Source organism: Lates calcarifer, linkage group LG20 (genome assembly GCF_001640805.2).
Source record: "Lates calcarifer isolate ASB-BC8 linkage group LG20, TLL_Latcal_v3, whole genome shotgun sequence".
Lineage (NCBI taxonomy): Eukaryota > Metazoa > Chordata > Actinopteri > Centropomidae > Lates > Lates calcarifer.
The window spans coordinates 22014830-22037196 of record NC_066852.1 but is presented as its reverse complement, the minus strand read 5'-3'; the positions used below and the strand labels follow the sequence as shown (position 1 = coordinate 22037196).

General features: G+C 40.5%; 1 protein-coding gene across 1 annotated transcript in view; it reads right to left on the bottom strand.

Moving 5' to 3' along the window:
- LOC108893279 (protocadherin Fat 3) overlaps positions 1 to 21459 on the bottom strand; it is a 63471-nt gene extending 42012 nt beyond the window's left edge. The window contains exons 1-9 of the mRNA XM_051078755.1: positions 18323 to 21459; positions 18089 to 18223; positions 17200 to 17401; positions 11179 to 11297; positions 9732 to 9930; positions 4067 to 4128; positions 2676 to 2990; positions 1177 to 1387; positions 59 to 130 (exon numbers count right to left, since the gene is read on the bottom strand). Coding sequence (XP_050934712.1) covers positions 59 to 130; positions 1177 to 1387; positions 2676 to 2990; positions 4067 to 4128; positions 9732 to 9930; positions 11179 to 11297; positions 17200 to 17401; positions 18089 to 18223; positions 18323 to 21295 — 4288 coding nt within the window. The 5' untranslated portion in view covers positions 21296 to 21459. The remainder of the gene's footprint in view (positions 1 to 58; positions 131 to 1176; positions 1388 to 2675; positions 2991 to 4066; positions 4129 to 9731; positions 9931 to 11178; positions 11298 to 17199; positions 17402 to 18088; positions 18224 to 18322) is intronic.
- Positions 21460 to 22367: the final 908 nt, after the last annotated feature.

Sequence of the window (22367 nt, the reverse complement as noted above, 5' to 3'; positions counted from 1 at the left end):
TTTCTCCAGACCTGAGGCGTTTGAAAACAAGGTGTTGCAAAGTGAGCTTTGACCAGACCTGTGTCGAGTGAGCAGTTTCTTCCACACGCATTCTGCGGGATGTAGAACATTTCTCTGGCGAGCCGTCCACCTTAGTGGTGAGAGAGAGAAAGAAAATGATAAAGAAATTATTAAAATTTAGGGAAACATATATATTCTCATGATCAAGGACTGCATTATTTACAGTATATACAGCACTCTCACATTCATGAGCAATGAGTAATGTAAGCAGACTATTCATCATAACACTTTAGCAAATGGGAAATGTGATTTATTTGTGGATGGTATTTGAGTCTGAAAGAAAAGACAGTCATCACTATACTGAAACTTTATGCAAAAAAATGAAATATTAGAGTTTTTCCTGTACAATCACCCTGCTGACATTAAGAGTAAGAGTGGAACAGAAAAAATTCACCACATCTGCATTTTCTGTATCAGTGACGTGTGTAACTGAGTAAGAATGAGCGACTAAAAAAATCTACTTATCTTTATATTAACATCTAATTACAGGAACTGGGGCTCCACAAATGTTTTTTTAATCAGAGAAATGAGCAGCAAAATAAGCTACTGTTTTTACTGATTATTCTTTCAAAGACTTGAATCAAGGGGTAGTGGCACTGAACTGATATGCCCCTGAGTCCTTGTTTTCACTACACCCATTTTTTCATTGTCCTTTGTTTGCTAGTTTGTTTAAGAAACCCCAGACTTTGCCCTTTGCTCGTGTACAATTAATGTCAACAACAGAACGTGCCAGTGGCCTTTTGATTTTAAGAAGCAAATTTTGATTATGAGAAATATCCAGCACAGGGAACTTTTCAAAACTTGACTGCAGTACCTCTTCATCAGAGAGAGGTAATACAAATCGATTGAAATATGTCATCTCTCAAGGGGCCTATCGAGGTAAACTGACAATCTCTTGACTTACAAGTGTTCACAACTTCTGGGATAAAACCAAATTTTCTTTTTTAATATTTCAATTAAAACATTTGGATACCAGCTTTAAGTGCAACTGAATGATTCTGAGAGAGATTTAATTAATTTTTTCTAGTGTGGACTTGTTATTTTTTCTAGGTGTTAAAAACCTTGAGTAAAAGCATATGAATTGGAGTGTTCAGTATCATACTTTCATTTTCTTACCAATGATGTTGAACCAGACAGATGTGCTTGACTGGCTGACTGCGACGACTCCCACTGGCTGAGCTACAGCGGCCGTCTCCGAAATTGTGAAATTGTAATACCTCTGAGTGAACAGTAGGGGCAGAGGCGAGGGGATGGGTTTGCGAATCCACTCTACGTGGAGTTTGACAGTCGACCATAGCGGGGGATCGCCGCTGTCCTCGGCTTTTATCTAAAAGAGGGAACAACAATGAGAAACCAGACATTCAGCCGACACGCACAGGAGCCACTGAATCTAACACTCTGGAATTTAGGCAAAAATACTGAGACAATGATAAACCAGACTCGAAAGAGTGAACCTCAGGAAGTAGATTTAAGATGGACTTACCACTACATGTACTCTGGTGTAGGTATGTATGTATTCAGGACGAGCAAACATCAAAAATGTATTACATTTCTGCCCTCCCGGCTTCACATAGATTGTCAGAACTATATTGCTGAAATCTATACTCATCTCCTCCACACTGACACTGCACCTACATTTACTTAACACCTACACCTCAGTGACAACGCCCCATCCATAAATAATATTCAGCAATTACAGTCTAATGGCATGGCTGTCCCTGCCTGACCTCAAATAGCTTACTCTGCTTTTCACACCCCAAATAGGAATATCATGATCCAAAATAAATCAACTAAATCTTTGGTTGAACCTGTATGAGGGGTAATTGTAAAATATGGCGTTATAAGTGGTGCTCACTGAAGACCAGAAGCTGTGAGCCAAACACATTATTTGAGTCATTATTTGCTAAAAGAACAGGGTTACCCTGAAAATGAAAGAAGCATAGCTGAAGGGGAGAAGATTGGCATGTTTGTTGTCGAGGTCGCTGGAGAAGGCAGCTTCCACAATTCAATTATGAACTCTTGTGCAAGAACAAACTCCAGGAAAACATGGGCATGACTAACTAATCAGTGAATCAGATGCACGGGGAAAATCAGCAGTCTGCAGTGCATTCTGTATGTAAAAGCAGCTGGAGTAGAATAAATACATTGTTTGTATAAACCTACAAAAACGCATCGTGCTACCTGATGTGTATAAACCTCTGCTGTGCCCCACCATCCAACTAGTCACTTTTGAGTTCACTGACCGTGGAATTACCAAGAAACGTACAAGCTAAAATACCCAGGCTTGTGCCAGATGAAAAATGGCCCACCAACTTTGTACCTGCCTGAAAGCAGAGCCCTATAAACTAATGGCACACCCCAGCTGGCCATGAATTCTGTTGTAACAAGATAGAGAAATTGGAAAAGCAGCGCTTGGGAGGTGGAAAGAGATGCTGTGCCTTAAAGAGGCCACAGTCCCATCCCAACAAAGACCATCTGTAATTCAGACTGTAGATTTATTCCTTATGATTGCTGTATTTTTTCTGAAACCTCTCACTTAACCAAATCTTAGCTTAAATCACAGTAGAAGGGATTATTCATAAAAACAATGACCACATTTTAAACATAACACTCACAGTGAGGATATCATAGCTTCCCGCCGTCACCATCTTCTTCGATGACACCATAGCAGTCCTGGGGTCAATGCTGAACTTTTCATCATCATTACCATCCACTATGCTGTAGGTGATGTTGCCATTGGCTCCCAGGTCACGGTCATAAGCAAAGACACGGTAGACTGGTTCGCCACGTTTGTTGCGGTCTCGCTCTGGCAAGCTAATGCGGTAGGTGACCTCTGGGAAGGTGGGAGGATTGTCGTTCTGGTCCTCTATGTGAACTATGACCCACACAGTAGACTGGCGAGTGGTCACTGGGCCGTCTATAACTGTTACCTGAGGAAAACACACAAGTGTACAACCACAAATACAAACCCCCCCCACAGAGATGCATTGTCTCTTGAACATGTTTTGTTGTATGCACGGGTGTATCCATTTATTAACATCTTAAATCTTGGCTCCCGCTGTGTGGATGTCGCTATGGAGTGTGGGGCCACGTGGGGCTGAGCTCACGGGAAATCTCTTTGTATTATTGATCCCCTGGAGGCACAGGCAGAGGTCTGATCACTGATCAATTGGATCAGATCAGGATGAACACCACCGCTGCCAGCCTGACTGCTCACCAGACTATTAATTGCACTCAGGCAGAGCAGTGGGTGACGTGCATACACAGGCACTCCTATTGAAATCTCAGGACACGACAAGACAGGACGATGTAACAACAAAGACTTTTGCCCCCAATTTCAAACTGTTTTTAGATAGTATATCGATGCAAGCGTCCCTCTACAACATTTGCTGCTTTCATTTTGTAGTGTGTTGTCATAAGATGGGTTCTTATTAAGTGCTGGAGCTGAACAAAGCAGCACAGAGTTATTGAGCCTAGACAAGTCAATTGGCAATACAGAAACAAAACACCCAGCTGCAATACAGTGGGTCAACTGTGGGTTATTCTGTTCCATTTTGTAACGGGGGGCAGAGTGCCTGTAGATTCAAAAGAATTTAATAAGTTTAAGGAAAAGTCTAGGAAAGAAGAAGTTTGTCTGTGTCTCTAAAGCCAAGAATCTCTGATTATCAGGTTCATCTGCATGCAGAGCAGCAAGAACAACTGAAATGGTAATCACCAAGCTATCTGTATGCCCAGTGTCTGCGCTTATCAAATGCTGGGCAGACCAACTCCTCTCCTCCCTGTTCTCGTCCTGACTAGAGAAGATAACCAATGATGAATGATTACATTTAGAAAATCCTAAACCTGGGGCCCAAAACTACAGCCATTCATCACAGTTTATGGAGCCTTGAGGCCCTGCCAGGGTTGTCCTCTACCCTGTCTCTGTTAATAGTGGGCTGTGGCAGGTGGCAGGGCTAGATAAATAAAATACTATATACCCATGAACACTGTTAAGGTTTTACTGTACCTCTAAGAAGTGTTCTGCCTGTTGTTCTCTGTCCAGTTTCCTCGCAGTTGTTGTGATCAGCCCTAAAAATGGAAAAAATAGCAAGTTTAGATTACACAAACACATGGTGTCCTTCATTGTTAAGTGTGAATTTTTAAAGCCGAAATAATTAAAGTCTTCCACTTTAAGAATGAGCGAATGCACACGTGTATCCTCACATGCACATATATTGCTCCAAAAACTACAGCCTGCAGCTCTGGCAGAGGCGATGGCATTTGGCACATGTTAATATGACACTGTATGGCTGAGCTGAGGGTCATTCAGCCAGCATGCCACCAGGACAGAGGGAAAGGAGCAAGGCCATCAATAAAAGCTTTGATCGAACCAGATTATTCAGATGATGTTAGACGGTTTGACAAACGCTTGCAGGCTGCATCAGAGATCACAACGACAGCTCCATTTTCACCAAAACACAGATGCCTCCCCACACACACACACACACACACACACACACTCACTCAAACAAAAAGAGACACAGAATTTGTGTTAATCAATAAATGCTGGGTTTACTCAGTAAAAAACAGTGGTTTAAACAAATCAAATGCTCCCCAGATATTATTCTGGCTAGCAGAGAAACAAGGAAATGATCCATTCAGCCCATTATATGACGGCTCTACACTATTGTGAGACGATTTTTGTTTTCCAAAAAAAATTTATGTTGTTGATCACAGTCCTTGAATACTATTCAACATCCTGAGAGAGAATCCAAACACAGTGAAATGACCACATTTGTCTCAGCCTGGATCAATTTTATCCTAACACATAAATACAAGCAGAAACCATTTAAATACTATTATTTTGCATTTCTTTTGAAAAGAAGACATCTGTCAGTCTGTACAAAATCACAGAGTAGCTCCATCTGACAGACAGATACGTGCCCAAACCACATTCATATGCATACACACACACATTTTATACATACATATATATATATATATATATATATATATATATATAAAACCACATATGAATACATTCCTGGTTTTATTTCTGTGTGAATTTATGAGGAATTATTACACTGATTGTGCTTGAATTGCGATAATGTGTGTTTCAGTGTATTGAGGCATTGCAGTGAAGTAGGATTATTTTGGATGCTTAAAATATCTGTGCAGTCAACGCTCAATGGATAGACTAAAACCACGGTGCACACACACTCAATACTCTCTCGTGCTTGCACATATCACAGTGTCACCTTGGGCTTGCTACGCAGGCTAACTTCAATTAAGCAAATTAGAAGTGAATCTAGAGCGGCGGCCACGAGCTGCAGGAGAGAGACTACGGGGGGAGGTGGGGCTTGTTCAGCAGAACACAGCGCGAGTAACAACTCTGATAAAAATCAATGATCTACAGCTCGCAGCACATCTGCAGCCGGACAATCCTCCATTTTAATTGGATGTCAGAAAAAGTCGTTTAAAAATCCCAACCCACACCTTCACACGCATACAAAATTTATGTAATGGTCCAGTGGTCTGTTTTAGATCTTTAGACTTCTCCTCCTCCTCTCTAAAAAATACAGTAATGTGAATTCTTAGCCTACTTCTTTGCCATGTATAGGGAACAGCTTTCATACATTTTCTAACTAGAGCACCATGAAAAATACAAACGTAGGATTTCAAAATCAAATTCAGACTCATTGTTGATCCTGAACATTTACTTGCTTTCTACTGGTAAAACAAAATCAATACAATCAAACAGAGCATTGCAAAAAAAAAAAAACAAAAGGTCATCAGCCACCATGACTCCATGAGGGCACTCTGCAAACATGCATGCTTTTACAAGAAGCACTCCATCTAACACCCTGTGTCAACACTTATCTCTTCTGTTTTCACCCCCAAAGGAGGTAGGCTTCACTCACACAACCAGAGACAAGCAGACAGCACTGTAGGCTGTCACAGCACATTTACACACTTTGCACTCATTTAAAGTTCTGCTTCAATACATTTTGGGAATTGTTGCAGCACCTCAAACCCATCAAATTGACACTTCCCAGAGTGAACTTGAAAAATGTATTACTTTGAACCACCCCACACTGAGATTTGAAAAACAATTTGAAACTTGAAGGGGTTTTTCAGTTCAGGTCATAGTGTGGCTGGCAGCTGCTTCACGAAAGCAAATCAGTCAGCTGGGTTTTGTTTATTCATCCATCCAATGAAATCAATCTGGTACATGGAAAGTTTTTGACTGAGTAAACAGTGAGGAGTGATTCATATTGAATACACCTCTCAGTCATGCATGTCTTATTACCAAACTAATAGACTGGCACTGCCAGTCCCATTATTCTGAAATTTATGGTAATGATGTATTGTATTATTGAACCTTGTGACTGTCTAAAACTACAGAACAGTATATCCACAAAAAAATCAACAATTTTCATGTTATTTATTGTGCTTCAATAAGCTGGTGGAGGCCAATCTGAAGTGTGAACTCTGAGGGAGAAGACTGCACAAAACATCGAAAACTAGTTGCTCAGTAATGCAGTGAAAGTTCATTTATCTTGGTGTCAACGAGATAGTCATCAATATGAGCTCCCTTGTACAGCATTAATGAGTAACAGATAACAAAATACTGGGTCTGGGTCGTCGACAGAGACAGAAGGGCTCAGATGGCTAAAAACTCTCCCCTGTGGCACACACACACACGACCCAGACACATAACTCACACGCACACACACACGAATGCACTCTCATGCATACAAAGGCAAATTATTTCTGTGCAGTTGTTCAATTTCTATGTTGCCACACAGAGACGTATGAACACATGTGGCTACACACTGTATGAGGTGGCATCATCTTCATCGACTCATTGCAACAGAGCTGCCCTCTCTAACACACTGCTGTAATCAATTAATCATTTGATTAAATTGCCACACAAACTCTCTCTCTCTCCCTCACACACACACACACATTAATCATACATACAGCAGTTGGATGTGTGTTCTAATCAGCTGAAAAACAAATCAACTCAATATAATTTTGCAGCTGCATTAATGACAGTCACATCCGATGGATGAACCAAAACAGGCACAGTAACTCACTGTAGCTAGATATATATATATATATATGTGTGTGTGTGTGTGTGTGTGTGTGTGTGTGTGTGTGTGTGTGTATATATATATATATATATATATATATATATATGGCCTGCATCATATTTTACTCTCAAGTATGCTTAAGGGTCAAGAGTAAGTGTGAGAGTGACAGTGTGTTGGGCACAGTTTACATATTAATGTGTGTGAGGACCAGTATGTCCCTGTTAGAATCAATATTATATCATACATCCATGATGCTACAATGCACAAAAGCATAGTTCCAGAGGGAAATAGAGGACACAAATTGGAAATACCCACTCTGATTTACAAAGAGAGTGAACATGCAACAACAAACCATTAGGGAATTCCTTCCTCCATAAGCTTCATAACTGACACGCTGCACTTTACATACAGGCCATCAGTTTTTGATCATTATATTGACATTTCTTTGAAACAGAATACAGGTCCCTGTAACAGCTGAAATGTGCATATTTGCCTTTTGTTGTTTACTGAAACACTCATAACTTTATCTAGGGCAGAGACAGCAAAGATTTCACAATGATTTTTTTTCATCTGGATTTGAATAAAACATTTCACCTCTTCAATAATTCTTTAATGGAAGCTTCTAGCAAAGCTTGTACTCTGAATGCATGGGGACCTCCCTAGACTTCAAACTTGGCAGCTGAAAACTGAAACACATCTGAATTTATTTACTTTAATAATGTTTGTATTCTGTGCAGATATAGTGATAATTCCCCTTATTTACAAACATAGACATTTAGTCAATTAATCAGAATTATTTGAAAAATAAGAGAAGACTTTTAATCTTTTTATAGTACACAGAGACTGTGAGAAGTATGGGATCAAGACAGGCTCTGACAGGGATCTTGTCTTTTACTCAAGAGTCTAAAAGATTCTGAGTTTTGAAATGTTCAGCCGTAAGTTGTGAGATTGTATTCAGTTCACAGGCAGCAGCTGTAAATCAGATTTTGTGAGGAAAAAAGTGTGTGAGAGACTGAAATGTGCAAAAAGATTTTGTGCACACATAATATTTACAGATATACAGACAAGATGTGGCACCAGAATCATTTTGAGAATGCACAACAACAAAATATGTGCACAAATGATCTAAACTGTGAGGTTACACAAAAAGTCTGAAAGTGCTAATAATACTTAAGTGAATATCTGAGTTCTGATTAAAAGGAGAAAACTGTGTGAAGTACCAATGCTCTGTCAGAAATGTTCTCAATTGACTGAACTTTTACACACCAAAGTCTGTTTACAGGTCTTGAGGAATACTATTGCACATGTGAGAAAAGCTGTATAAAGCTTTGCAGGAATCCAGGGGGAGCTGCGCAAAGTCTGATGAATTGCGTTGGTTGAGTCTGAAACTACAAGTTTGAAAATGAGAAAAATCTGGGGGTGTGAATTTACTAGGCCTCTGTAGCTACATTACTAACATAATGCAACTAACTCTCAAGAGAACTGTCAGCAGTCGCAAATGTGTAAAGTAAAGAGGACAACATCTCTGGTTCTAGTGCATCAGTTTTAATCAGGATTTTCCACTGTGACTGTGATAACATTAGAGTGCAATGCTGAATCAGTGCCCTCCTTAAAAATACACTCACAAAGTCTGATCCTGTCTTTACAGCCAAATCCAATTAGACAAAGAGAGAGATACTTACTGATTAATACATAAATAAGCAAGATATTTGTACCACCCTGTTAAGTTTCATGACGTTAGACAGAAATGAAATAAAAACTGATGCATGGATCAACGACAGTGTGCAAAGTTTATCTTTTTGCACTTTCCCAGGCCTTAACTTCTCATGCATTATATTTCCACAAGCTTACTAAAGGTCATATATAACCACAGGCTGTCAGAACATCATTTTCACAAGCTCAGACTCTTCAAGGCTCCATCCTGATCCCATATGTAGTACAGGAGGCTTATGGTAGTTGGCAGTATTTTCTGAATAAAAACCTTATTCCAAATCCTAGCTAATACTCCACAAATCTTTAGCCAGTTTCAGCTTTGGTTTTCTCTTTACACTTTTTTTTTTTTTTTTTTTTAACTTTCTGAGAAAAGCTTTTTTTTTTCCACGTCACACAATGCATATAAATACACCATCTGGCCCTACTATGGGGAAACATAGGAAATGGGAAGGAAAATTGCTCTGACTAATGTAAACTCCTTCACGATTTGAAGATATTCACCCACACACTGGCTTAATAAAAAACTAAGTACACTAAAATCCGGCAAAGAGCTTACACCCCTACAGAAGACTGGAAGTAATATTCGGTTAAGAGTGCAATGAAGATCGTCTGCACGGCTCAGAAGTGTCTTAGATGTTTGACTGTGTGGGCACAAAAGTCTCTTCAATTTGTCGTGTGGGAACCAAAGCCTCTCGATGAATGAATGAAGTAGGAGGTGCATGATGAAAGAAAATGTGAGTCATTTCACGGGCATGTACACATATTAACACAAAAGATGGGTGTAATTATTTGTTTTTTAAAAGGATATATTAGTAATTATGCCATGAGTCTATCACATTAAACTGCCAATTATCTAGTTGTGTGTCTGTTTGTGAGTCTTACCTGTTTTGGGGTTGATAGAGAAGAAGTTCTGCGGGTTGCCTGCACTGATGCGATAACTGAGGCGACTGGGCGTGGCAGTGAGGTCAGGGTCCTGCGCCTGGATACGGATGACTGATACATCCTTTGGAGAGTTCTCCATTACTACTGGATGGTAGATAGGATCTGAGGTGAGGGGAGCATTGTCATTGACATCTTCTACCTGAGAGAGAAGGAGAAAAAGACAAAGTGGAGAAAGGGAGAGAAGGCGAAGGTTGGCTAAGGGACAGAAGTAAGCAGCATTTTTTGTATCTATTTTAACTGTCCTCTATCTCGGAGGTGGATCTGCATTGGCAATAAATGGGTTGATAAAACATAACTTTCTAAATCAGCATATTGTTATGAGCAAAATCTATCTGCAAATTTTAATATCTTTGTTAATCAACAACTGATGAAATGCAGTGTGGACTGGGTAGATCTGTTATCAATCACAACATGGAAATTTATTTACCAGAAAATGTCATAGATGTCACACTTTAAATGCACTGCAAATTAATTTCCCTTCATACGGCATAGATCTAGAATATTTATGGCAAACAGAGCGTTGATTGAGTGTTTGCTGGGAGGCACGGAGAGCCAAGACGGTTCAGCCGGTGAATGAGGAGCACCTGTGCCTGATTAATCTCCCTGTTTTTGTCTGTGATGAAGAGGCTGGGACTGAAGCAGCCGATCACACCACCGCACCTGAATATCCCGAAGCCAGGAAAGGATGTTTGGTTTTTTTTTTATACACTGCTGAACTCTTTCCCAAAGGGAGAGCAGTGTTGTTGCAGTGATGTGTGTATTTGAGTGTATAGACAGTGGATTACTTAGTGCCAAATAAAACAGAAGCTGAGGTACACTGAGCATTTACTATAGTTATCCTCTGCACTGAGCACCATTAGCATGTTAGAGTGTTGGGAGCACTGGGTGTATGTCCAAGTATGTTATGCACTGTATAATAATTGTAGATAAAGCGAAGACATAAAACTGAATCCTTTGTGATAAAAATGTGGTTGAATGTGGTGGAAATTAATGCAGCATTATGCAGGGAATATTCCATCCAAACTATATTTCAAATATCTTCTTCTGCAGCATGTGATGTCTGAGAAGCTAAAAAAAAAAGCTTTCAGCATGACTTGGTGTGCAAAGCACAATTAGTATTTCAAAGTAGATTCTAGTTATTTTCTATCTAGTAGTTCATTTTGGGCCCTTTTCAATTCAACTGAGTTATAAAAACTGTATCTAAATATATTAAGCACAGTGTTGTATCAAAGTGAAGTACACATCTGAGTCTTACACTGCCAACTGCTGCTTGGCATTTCAAGTTTACACTTATCTCCCTGTGCAAAAATCAAAAGACATTTTCTCTGTGTATGGCCTCTTATGCATGCATGGTATAATGTGAATATTGGCAGCAGAATGTGGGTACCTGGATGAAGACTTCAATAGAAGCTGACAGGGGTGTAACCCCTCTGTCTGTGGCATAGACTGTAAGCCAGTAGGAGTCTTTGGTCTCGCAGTCCAGGAGACCAGCAGTGTAAATCACGCCTGTTGAAGCAGAGAGAAAGATTAATGTAGTTGTTACTTAGGCTTGAGAATACATATCTATTAGGTGTGTGTGTTGGTGTGTGTGTGATGGTGTCATCGCCAGAATACAACCCTAAAACATCTCATGGGGGAAGTCTTTGAATACTAAGTTCCAAGAGGCAAAGACCGAAATTTAGAGTAAACTTTGTGTCCGGGCATCAGTGACATTCACAGGCATTAGTGGTACCGCTGTAGTCACCTTCAATGTTTCAGCTTCTCTACAGCTAATCACAGCTGACCAAACTGCTCCCACTGCTATTTGCTTAGTGCTAAACGTACCCTGAACTGCCCTACACCAATAAAGACACACACACACATACACAGAGACACCCAGACACTCACACACATTGACTGGCGTGTGTTTAGTGGCCTTAAGGAAGATGAGTAGCTGACAGCTTTGGTGACCTCTTGAGGGACAAAGAGAACGCTCACAATGGATGACACATGGGTACCAAAAAAAAAAAACTCAGTCATGCAGCACTGTCCAAGTAAACACTAGAAAAATGTCACAGACCCTCAGATGCAAGTTCACACCCTAAGTTTTAGGGTCCACTGGTGCCATGTCTATACATTGCCAAGAACATTGAAGCACTGTGGAGCAAGGTCATGAGTGTCACAGTTTATTAAAAAAGAAATCTAATTTAGAATTTTAAAAAAAGGTTACTAATGTATATAGTGTACTTGTATCTTTTCTATAAACAGAAAATAACACAAGTCAGCTAGGAATAAATAGACTGGGCTGATCATAGGGGAGCAGTTGATGCATTTCAGCTCAGCCTCAGTGCACACACACTTTCATCAGATCTTCAGTTTTCTGTGAAATCATGGCAGTTTCAGGAGGCAGCTACTACCAGAAACATATGAATCTGTGACTGCAACTAAGTTGAAGAAACACTGAGAGCTACGAGATATGTTTGTCAATGCTTGCAGACTGCACGCATTTCTGCTTGAGTACACAAACAATTAACCCAAACCAAATGCTAGACAGGGCTCAGTCTGAACATATGACTAACTGAATTACCATTAGAATCAATATTAGAGTATATGTTTCCGCTGTATCTCTTTTTATTGCTGTTTATATTTGTGTTGTCTTTTAAATGCAATTTTAATGTTTTTTAATGTCTTATTTCTAATTTATTTCTATACCTGATGCTATATAAATAAACTTGTCATGCCTTGTCTGGTGGTAGATGCTATAGTGGCTCGGTGGCCATAGTTGCATATGAGCCTGTTGTCATGGAAAATCCATACTAATGAACTAACATGACTTAATTTCAAGCACATTGCTGCCATGGCGAATAACTGCTGTGCTACAAATAAGTTAGTAAGATAAGTCAACATCAGCGTCTGTGTCTGAGTGTTTTTACTCTGTTCTACTTGACAAGTGAGAACATCAAGACAGATATACAGGTGACACATTTAATCAAATACTGTGTTTCTCTAGCTGTGCAGTACAAAAACAAGACCATGTTGGGGATTCCTTTAATTTGACCAAAGCAAATGAAGGCCTGTGTCCATGACTCCAGAAAGCAGAGAGGGCCAAGACAGTTCAGCCCAGACTCCACGCCCCTGGGGTAAACATGCTCCGTGCCACTCCTGCTTGATTCCGTGCCTAACATCGGCCACCCGATTAAAAACATTTTTGCATGATATCATCTAAACAATCCTAAAAATATTCTGTTCAGTGCAGATCCTCCAACCAGAGAACTTGCAGATAAGTTCCATATCAGTAATCCTTTCTGAATAGATTAAAAAAGATTGATCTACATATACTAATTGGTTTGTGTTGGAGAAGTTAACTTGATTTGCTGTCATACAGCAGATGTCTGCTGTTCCGTAACTCGACCTTCCACTCAGCCACAAACCCCACATTGCCTGTGTGACAGTCATACAAGCATACAAATCACCGACTAGAGGTGTGACTGTGTGGCCTTTTTGTGTACTTGAGTCAGTCTTGTTGTGGTAAAGGTGTTACCTTTATCACCAGAAGGCATGTGTATATGTGAGATTATGACTAAGCAGCTGCCCAGGGCATGCACAATGCATAGTAAAAGTGTTTTGCTGAAACACATCCTCGCTCTGTCGTCCTTGACCATGTCCTTTTCAAACCACATCTCATCTCTGTCAGATAGCTCGACACAGAGAGACGAGGAAAACAGAGCTGGCTGTTTCAAAAGCTCTTTGAACTTTAAGACCGACAGGCACTATTCAGTGGATTCAATATAAATCTGACTTGACAGCATCCATTCTCACCATAAATAACACACTTCAAGGAGTGAACAAAAAATTGAAGGGTCATGGCATATTTTCTAATCTAGAACTACACAGTACGCTTGGGTTTACATCCATCTGTCAAGTCTATTCAACCTCTCTGTTCTTGAGAAACAGATCTGGGGTCCCACTATCTAATTAATCCACTATATCAAGTAATCAGTCCTGAGATTGATGAGAAAATACTGTGCGTGTTTCCCTGCATTTTGAGACTACTGAACAGCTCTGTGTGAGGCAGAAAAGAGGGCATCAAAAAATATAGCCTGCTAATTTTTAACACAGAATAGATTTCTTTTTAAAAGTGTGTTTGCCTGTAACTTAAAGAGTGCTTTATTCTGACTGTGACAAATCCTGGAGCTTGCAAACCCACTAATAGAAGAGCAGGGGCTTCTGACAGCTGCCCAATGAGAAATTGCAGGGCTTGCTTTCTCCCTAACCAATGACAAGAATACCAATTTCTGTTCAAAGTGCAGGAGTGCTAAGGATTTAAGCCAGAGATGATCCTACTTTTTTTCTGATAGATAGTCCATGTGCTCTCCACCCACATAGACATGAGACATCTAAATATCAAATGTGGGAAAAGTGGACATTCATAAATGGCAGATGTGACAGACAATGGGATATACATGATGCCAATTTACAAACTATAAGGGAGGCAAAGGCATAAGTTAAGATAGGCTAAACAAAATGGATTCGTCACACTTTCTCTCATTCTCTCTGTCCTTTTTACTCTATCTCACTGTCTGTCTCACTTTCTCTTCACATACTTAGTTTTGGTACTAAGAGCCACAGATTGACATGCAGTCAGCGTAGAACCACTCAACATGGCAGTTAAATGCATGGTGGGAGGACACAGGACACGCCTGACAACACTGACGTTCTACGCTACAAGATAAAATGAAACACTTGATGAGAGAAAACGTGCCGTGCGCTTGCAGTGTCTTCTTATCTAAGACCAAGGCGGCACTGGTCAGAGACTTTTCACTTGCTTATTATATTAGGAAAAAAATATATAACAAAAGCCTCAAGTTAAAACCAAACTTTCCAAAAGGGGGAAAAAAAATCTAAAAATGTCTGTGAGGAAGAGAGCAGTATTTTCTTCTGACACTTTTTATGTACTCCAGACACCCCTACATCCTCTTCCTTCCTCTCTTCGCTTCACTTCCACTCCCCTCTCCCTTCACTTTCTGCTCTAACAAGCACTCTGATTTCCCCTGGAAAATCTGCACTCAATAAACTTTCTCACTGGCTGTGATGCTCCTTACTGAGGCTATAATACTAAAGTGAATAAAAGCACCAAGCATTATCACAGAGTACTGTAGGAATTTGTCTATGTGCTGTGCAGTGTTTTGTCTATGGGTAACTACATACTATACATAGGTTATCATGTATATGTAAATAAATAATATATAGAGAGAGAGACAGTTACAGAGAGAGTGAGGGAAAGAGACATTCTTTATGTCTGTCCATCTGCTTCTCTCTCGCTTTCTCTCTCAACTACAGTCAATACTAATTAGCCTAGTTAAAGGTCAATACAGGCCTCCAGTGCGACTCATGTACAGTAGGGATCAGTGTGACAAGGGGTGAAAAGAGAAGTCAGAAGAGCGACACTATCGTTTCTTAACTAAAAGTAAGATTTAAAATGAACTCCTGTGGCTGAAATTAAGCACTGCTGCTTAACTTTTAGCCACTGATCACCACACCACTTACTCCTATTGACAACTGATTTTACTAGTTGCTCTGCTATAGATTACTGTTCTAATTACATGAGTACTACTGCCAAAATCTAAGTTTAAATACAAAATTGTCACCTTTTTCTACAATTTCAATAATATAAGAATTCATATTGTTAAGTATAAATAAAGACCAATCTGTGCTCTTTATTCCTCCCTCTATTAGTTATGAAGGATTGGTATAATAACATATTATCACCTGTTCCTGCTCTGTGTCTTCTTACTGTTTTGCTTTTACATGATTAGATAGTGACCGGTAGGATTTAAGACTTTGTAAAAAACTTAGATTTTATTTATGCAATAATTGCAATAAAAATGCAACAAAAAACAATGATTAGAGGAAAAGCTGTTCCTTCGTTTTAAGTAGTGATAATAAAAGCTTCCAGAATGAGGGAGAAAAACAAATCTTTAAAACACACTCTCTGGTTAATAATTAATGAAAATAAGTGAAACTGCATTAGAGATGTGGTAATTAAATTGGTGAGTAGTGAGTGGATAAAATATAAATAAAATAGTTATGATATAATATGATCAGTACTGATTAAATCATAGCTAACACTTATTACATTGCTGTAATGTAATTGATCTGGTTTAATTTCAGTAGAGGCTGTTAGCAGGCAGAGCAGTGACTTACAAGCAGTAAAATAGTGACCTGCACCTTAAGCCTTCAAAATTCACAGTTTTCAGCTTTGCTTGCTTAAATGTAGTACAGTACTACTAAAGGGCTACAGTATCATGCAGGGAACAGAGACTAAGTGAGTGAGGGGCTGATTTTGGAGCTTGACGTTTGAATGTTTCAGCACCATGGAGAGAGACGCAGAGAGAGATTAGGTTTAAAAAGCTTCAGAACCACGGAGAGAGACAGAGACTGCAACAAGCCTTGATGTGAAAGCAAGAGTTCTCAGTCACACCTACTTCTGTTCCCATGGAAATTTCAAATATGCACACTTTGCCACCTTGGTATTTGCAGAGCTCAGATTCAAGCCAATATCTTTGTGTTCACAAAAGTCCTATTTCTCTCATGGAAAAATAGCAAATACCAAGATCTAATTCAGTTGGTCATATTATTAGATTGTATGATATATATATATATATATATATATATATATATATATATATATATATATATATATATATATATTGTCTGTACATGAGCCAATGTGGACTAAAAGGAATTGTCCTATTTTTATACTGGCTATTTGATTCATTGTATCCCTGGGTGAATGAGTCACGGCTTCTTGTTTGGATCAACATGTTTTCAGCAGCAGTTCGACACTGCCGGACAGTTGGAGACAACTACATGCTTTTTTTGGGTCAGGTCTTCTTAAATAAGTCGCAGTGATTTCAGTACACTTGGAAAGGATGGGGCTGCTGTGCAGGAGAGCCTTGATCAATGTTATCCACACAGCACTGGATCAGTTCTACTGAGCGGCCTGAGGCCCTGCCAGTGTAGCTGCCATGCTGCCCTCATTACAGTAATGATCTCTCAGTACACAGCTCCCACGTGAGGCCCCATCAACACACTGACTCTGACTGTACCTCTCACTCTCATTTCCTCTGTCCTTCCAATGCACACATGCACATTGCCTAAAAAACATGCAACTGGTGATGCTTTCTCTGTATCACTTGCAATGCAAATCCACACTGTGACAGAGGCATAACTAAAATAAAAACTGAGAGCTAAGCAACAACTGCACATGTCAAAGTCAACACTAATGGCAAAGAAATAATAAGATTTCCTTTAACGTGCAATGATTAGACTAGAATATATTTAGATGTTGATATTCCATGCATGGTGCCCTACGTTATTGGCTTTTCACTTTACATAAATAGGCTTCAAAATCGATCTTGTGTCACACCTGTGTCTTCGTCAATGGTGAAAGTGCCCAGTCCGCTGCCTCCTCTGACAGAGTACCTCAATACACCATCTCGTCCCTTGTCTTCGTCCTTAGCGCTGACTGTCAGGACGCTTGTGCCTGCACGAGAGTTCTCCTTCACTGAGCCTCTCACAGCAAAGTCGGTGAAGTAGGGTGCATACAAATTCTCATTGACATCCACCACCTGAAGAGATTAAATGTTTCACTTTAATTATGACTGAAAAACTGTGTGAAGATGTGTATAGAATCATACAGTATGCACATTACAATAATTAATAATACCATCAAACTAATATTGCTTTTAATTGTATCATGGCAAGCAGCTATTCATGACCACTAACAAAATCATTTCCTGACAAGAAATCATTTTTGCAAATAAATTATTTATACTTGCTAATGTAGCCTAAATGGTCCCCTCAGCTGAACTAAACTGAACTGAATTGAACTGAAGTGAACTGAATTGAATTGTAGGGCATACTGTGACTCGTCATTATATTTCACTGCTGTGGGTTGGTCTGGGGAATTTTAGTGTACCGTGACCTAAATGCTGTTACACAGGCATTTCTACCCCGTAGAGTAAAAACATGGGGAGCATTAAAGACAAAATCTGTACATCAGCACTTTGCATCAACAATTGTCAAAACTATCAATGTTAACAGCTAATTGATGAAACTGATGATTAGCATTTATTCTGATTCATCCAACCCATAGAGACATGTGTCTCATACTGCAGGGACAAAAATTAAGGTCCCCATGGGTAAACACTGCTTTTTGAGGGTTCAGGTTACAATAGAGTTGAGGTCATGAGTGTCAATGAGTGTCCCCATGGGGATAGTGTGTGTGTGTGCATTTGTGTTTTTGTGTTACCCACCTCCACCTCCACAAATGTCTCACTTCTGAGGCTAGGTACGCCCCTATCCTCAGCAAGTACTGTCAGGTTGAAAAACTGTTGTTTCTCAAAGTCCAGCTCCTTTCTAATCCTCAGCACCCCACTCACAGCATTGATCTGTAGAGAGCATTACAATCCCATTCATCATAAACTGTCAATAAAAAGAGGATAAGTATATGCAACAGTACAGAAAATATAAACAGTGACATCACCTACCTCAAAAGTGCCATTGAAGTCATTAATCAAGGAGTATCGGACCTGTCCACTGGGGCCAATGTCTGGGTCCTGAGCCTGCACCCAGGTAATCACAGCCCCTGGTGGGAGGTCCTCGAGTGCTCGAGCACTGTAGCTGCTTGGGATGAAAGCTGGTGCGCAATCATTGACATCCTCCAATATTATACTGAGAGTAGTCACCGATGACCTTCGAGTGCCTCTTTCAGCCTTGTCTCTCACTTCAACCTTCAGTGTGAACATTGGGACTGTCTCTCTGTCCAAGTAGCTGGCAACAAACACACTTCCAGTTTCACTGTCAATACCAAACTGAGGGACACTGGTCAGCATTATGTAGGAGAGCTGTCCATTCTGACCCATGTCTCGGTCATATGCTGTGATAGTAAGAACTTCCATACCAATGGCTGCGTTTTCTGAAACAAGAGCAGAGAAGCTGTCCTGGTAAAACTGGGGCTCATTGTCATTTGCATCCTCAATGATCACAGTGAGCAGTCTCCAGCTGGACATCTGAGGAATGCCTTGATCGTAGATGGTGATGTTAAGGAAGTAACGATCCGATCGCTCACGGTCAAGTGGCTGCAATACAGTTATCAACCCAGTCTCCATGTTGATATTGAAGCAGTTCTCTTTGTTACCATCATATATGGAAAAGAGAATACGGCCATTGAAGCCTGTGTCAGCATCTCTTGCTCGCACCTGAAATACACTTGCACCAGCAGGAAGGTCTTCTCTCACTAGAATACTAGTCGGCAAGGCTTCAAACTGTGGAGCCTGTTTGTTCATAGAGAAGAGATCTGTAAACCTTTCGTCTGGTCTTGGTCTAGCCATGGCAGACACTTTCGAGAGCATTTTTTCTGCCAACAGCTGGGCTACCCTGGTCTCTTTGCAGTTGAACCCCCTGGGTGGCATCCTACCCCTCACCACAGACACATTCACAAATGTAGGCTCAGAGAACAGTTCTCCATCTGTTGCAACCAATTTAAGGTTGAATACCCCATTTTTTAAATTGTCCACTGCTAACGATCTTTTCAGTGACAAAGCCCCAGAATCTGGGTTTAAGGTAAAATAGTCTAACTCATTCCCAGACAGTATCTTATACTTCACCATTCCCAGCTCATCCATGTCTACAGCTGACAAGGTGACAATAGTTTGGCTGACAGGAAAATCACGGCTTATCATCCCCCTGCAAGAAACACTCTCAAAAAGAGGCTGGTTGTCATTGATATTTATCAGACGAATGGTGACATTAACCTCACTCTCCCTTCTGTAGGGTGAACCCCAGTCAGATGCTCGTACTGCAAACGTATAGATGTCATCTGATGACTCAAAGTCCAGGTCTCTTGTGATCCTCACCTCTCCTGAATTTTGGTCTATGGAAAATGGAAGAGACTGCTCACCACTGATAGTGTGGGTCACATACCCATTCTCTCCTTTATCATAATCCACAGCAGACACTACAAGAACAACGGTGCCTACAGGTAAGCTCTCATTGACTGAAACATCATAGAATGGCCTATTGAACACTGGAGAGTTGTCATTAGCATCCTCTATGGTGATTTGGACCCTTGCTCGCTGCTGACTGATACCATCAACCACCTCCAGCTCAATGAAATCCTGTGATATCCTTGTCAGCTGCCTTGTGGTTATTATAACTCCAGTCAAAGGGTTTATATCAAAGTACATTGGATCTGAGAGGCTGCTGAAGCTGTAATTGACACTCAGAGAAGCTGGGGAGATTTTCACCACCTCTACAATAGTGCCTGGGGGAGCTATTTCACTCAGCTGGACTACATAAACATCTTTCTCGAAATTTGCCAACACTGGCTCTGGCTTTGAAACCAACAACTGAACAACCTGGATATTAGAAAACTTAGGAGGTATACCCCTGTCTTTAGCCTGGAAGGTTATGTTACAGCCATAGGGGAATGTATCCCAGTCAACAAATTCAGATGTTTTAACCCTGTACTCATTCCCAACAGGTAATCGATCAATCACAAACTGTTCTAAAGGGTCACCCTCAATGATGGACACCCACTCAATTTCCCCAGACACACCCTCGTCTTTGTCCTCCACAGTCACTATGGCATAGACTGGGTCCTTGTCTGTCCATGATGGAACAACAGCAACTGCATTGAGAACAGGAGCAAATTCATTAACACGCTCCACAGTTAGGACAAGCCTAGCAGTGCTACTGATACCACTGTTCCCATAGAGTTTCATCCCTCTGTCAACCACCTGAACCTCCAGCTCGAATCTGTCCTGTTTGTCCACCCTGGGCTGACCTGTCAGGGTGATGACCCCGCTTGTCGGATGGACAGCAAAGAGTTCAACTTTTGTCCTAAAGAAGTAATAGAACTCCCCATTGGAGCCAACATCAGCGTCTGTGGCCGTTACACGTCCAATACTGGTGCCAAGAGGGGCACTCTCAGGGACAATGAATGAATAAGAGGTTGGGGAGAAGAGAGGTCGGAGATCATTGGTATCCAACACTTTGATATAAACAGTGGCTAAGGCCTCTAGCCCTCCTTGGGCAGATGCCTTAACTGTCAATGTGTAATTGTCCTGTACCTCCCGATTCAATATGGCACCACTGCCTCCATTAGTGCGTACACGGAGGAAACAAAAATCTCCCATTACAAACTCCTCAGCCTGGAAGATTCCCTCATCGTCTCCAGACACAATGGAATATCTTATGTCTAAGGACCGAGGTGGGGCAAGAATGATGCCCATTTTGACCTCACTTCTGGTATAGGTTCTTGCAGCAGAGTTCTCAAAGATGGAGGCATTATAGGCAGGCTGGGTGAAGAGCAACAGGCCTTGTCCTGCCCTAGGTTCTGGCAGGAACTGGGCACGGGTTAAGGGGAAACAGAGGAGGAGGAAGAGGAAGAAACAAATAAAATGGAAAAGAAGAGACAAGCTGGGTAGAGGAAGCATATTTCCCCACCGATTAGCCTTCATCACTATTCCATCACCCAGTCACCCTATATTTGAAGAGAATAACAAAGACAAACAGATCTGGATTCAGTTGGTGAGTTGTTAGAGACATGTACTCAGCATGCTAAAAATCTGATAGAGAGCTGTGAGACAAAAGTTGCAAAGACTTTTCAGGGGCACTGCTGATGATTACAGGGATATCATAGCATTTTCAATGTTGTGCTCAAACAGTTTGTATTCAAACACTGAATATTGCGCCCGAAAAGGCTCAGAGGCAGAGATTGACATGTCTTAAAACAAACCACATCAAAAGCACAGTGCACTTACACAGCCTCAGTGAAACATATCATAAAAAAATAAAATAGCAGCATTCACTAACAATCACTGCTACTATAATAAACACTGCCTTGAAAACACAAAGGCTTGTTATGACAATCAGGGCTGTGATATTTTCACAAGTGAAAATTTAACTAGGACAGAAGATACCATGCACGGAGAAAAATAATTGTGCACTCAAAATGATTGCACTTGCAACTGCAAAACACTTTTTGAAACAGCCTATTGCTGAAAAAGTTATTATGAGGTTAAACTCAAATGCACAGTCAAAGTTTAAACCCATTTCATAGCTGCCAGAAAAGGAAATGGAAAATCTTTTCTCTTTTTCCTTTGACTATAAATGCTTTTAAATACATGTAGGCTGCAATAAATGTTGTGTGCATCGCCTTCTGATGATAAAACTTGAGCCCATTTAATACATGGGCTCAAATTTTATCATCAGTTGCATATGATTTATGGTACAGATTAATATCAGCTCCAAATAGGCTGTCAGATAGACACTGTCCCGGGAGATAATGGGGTGCATTAATTGTCTCCCATGTTGGTGATGCAGAATCAGTGGAGATCGCCTCGTCTCCGTCTCAAAATCCTTGAGTTTATGAGGCTACAGTCTGTAGCTGAAGTCTGCAGCTTAATTAACTATATTGAATACAGACTTGTCTCACGCATCGCAGCAGCGTGTCCTACCTTTAGACGAAACAGCTGTATTCAGTGAAAGTAAATCCTTTCCCATCCTCTCTCCGACAGTAATTCTTTTTTT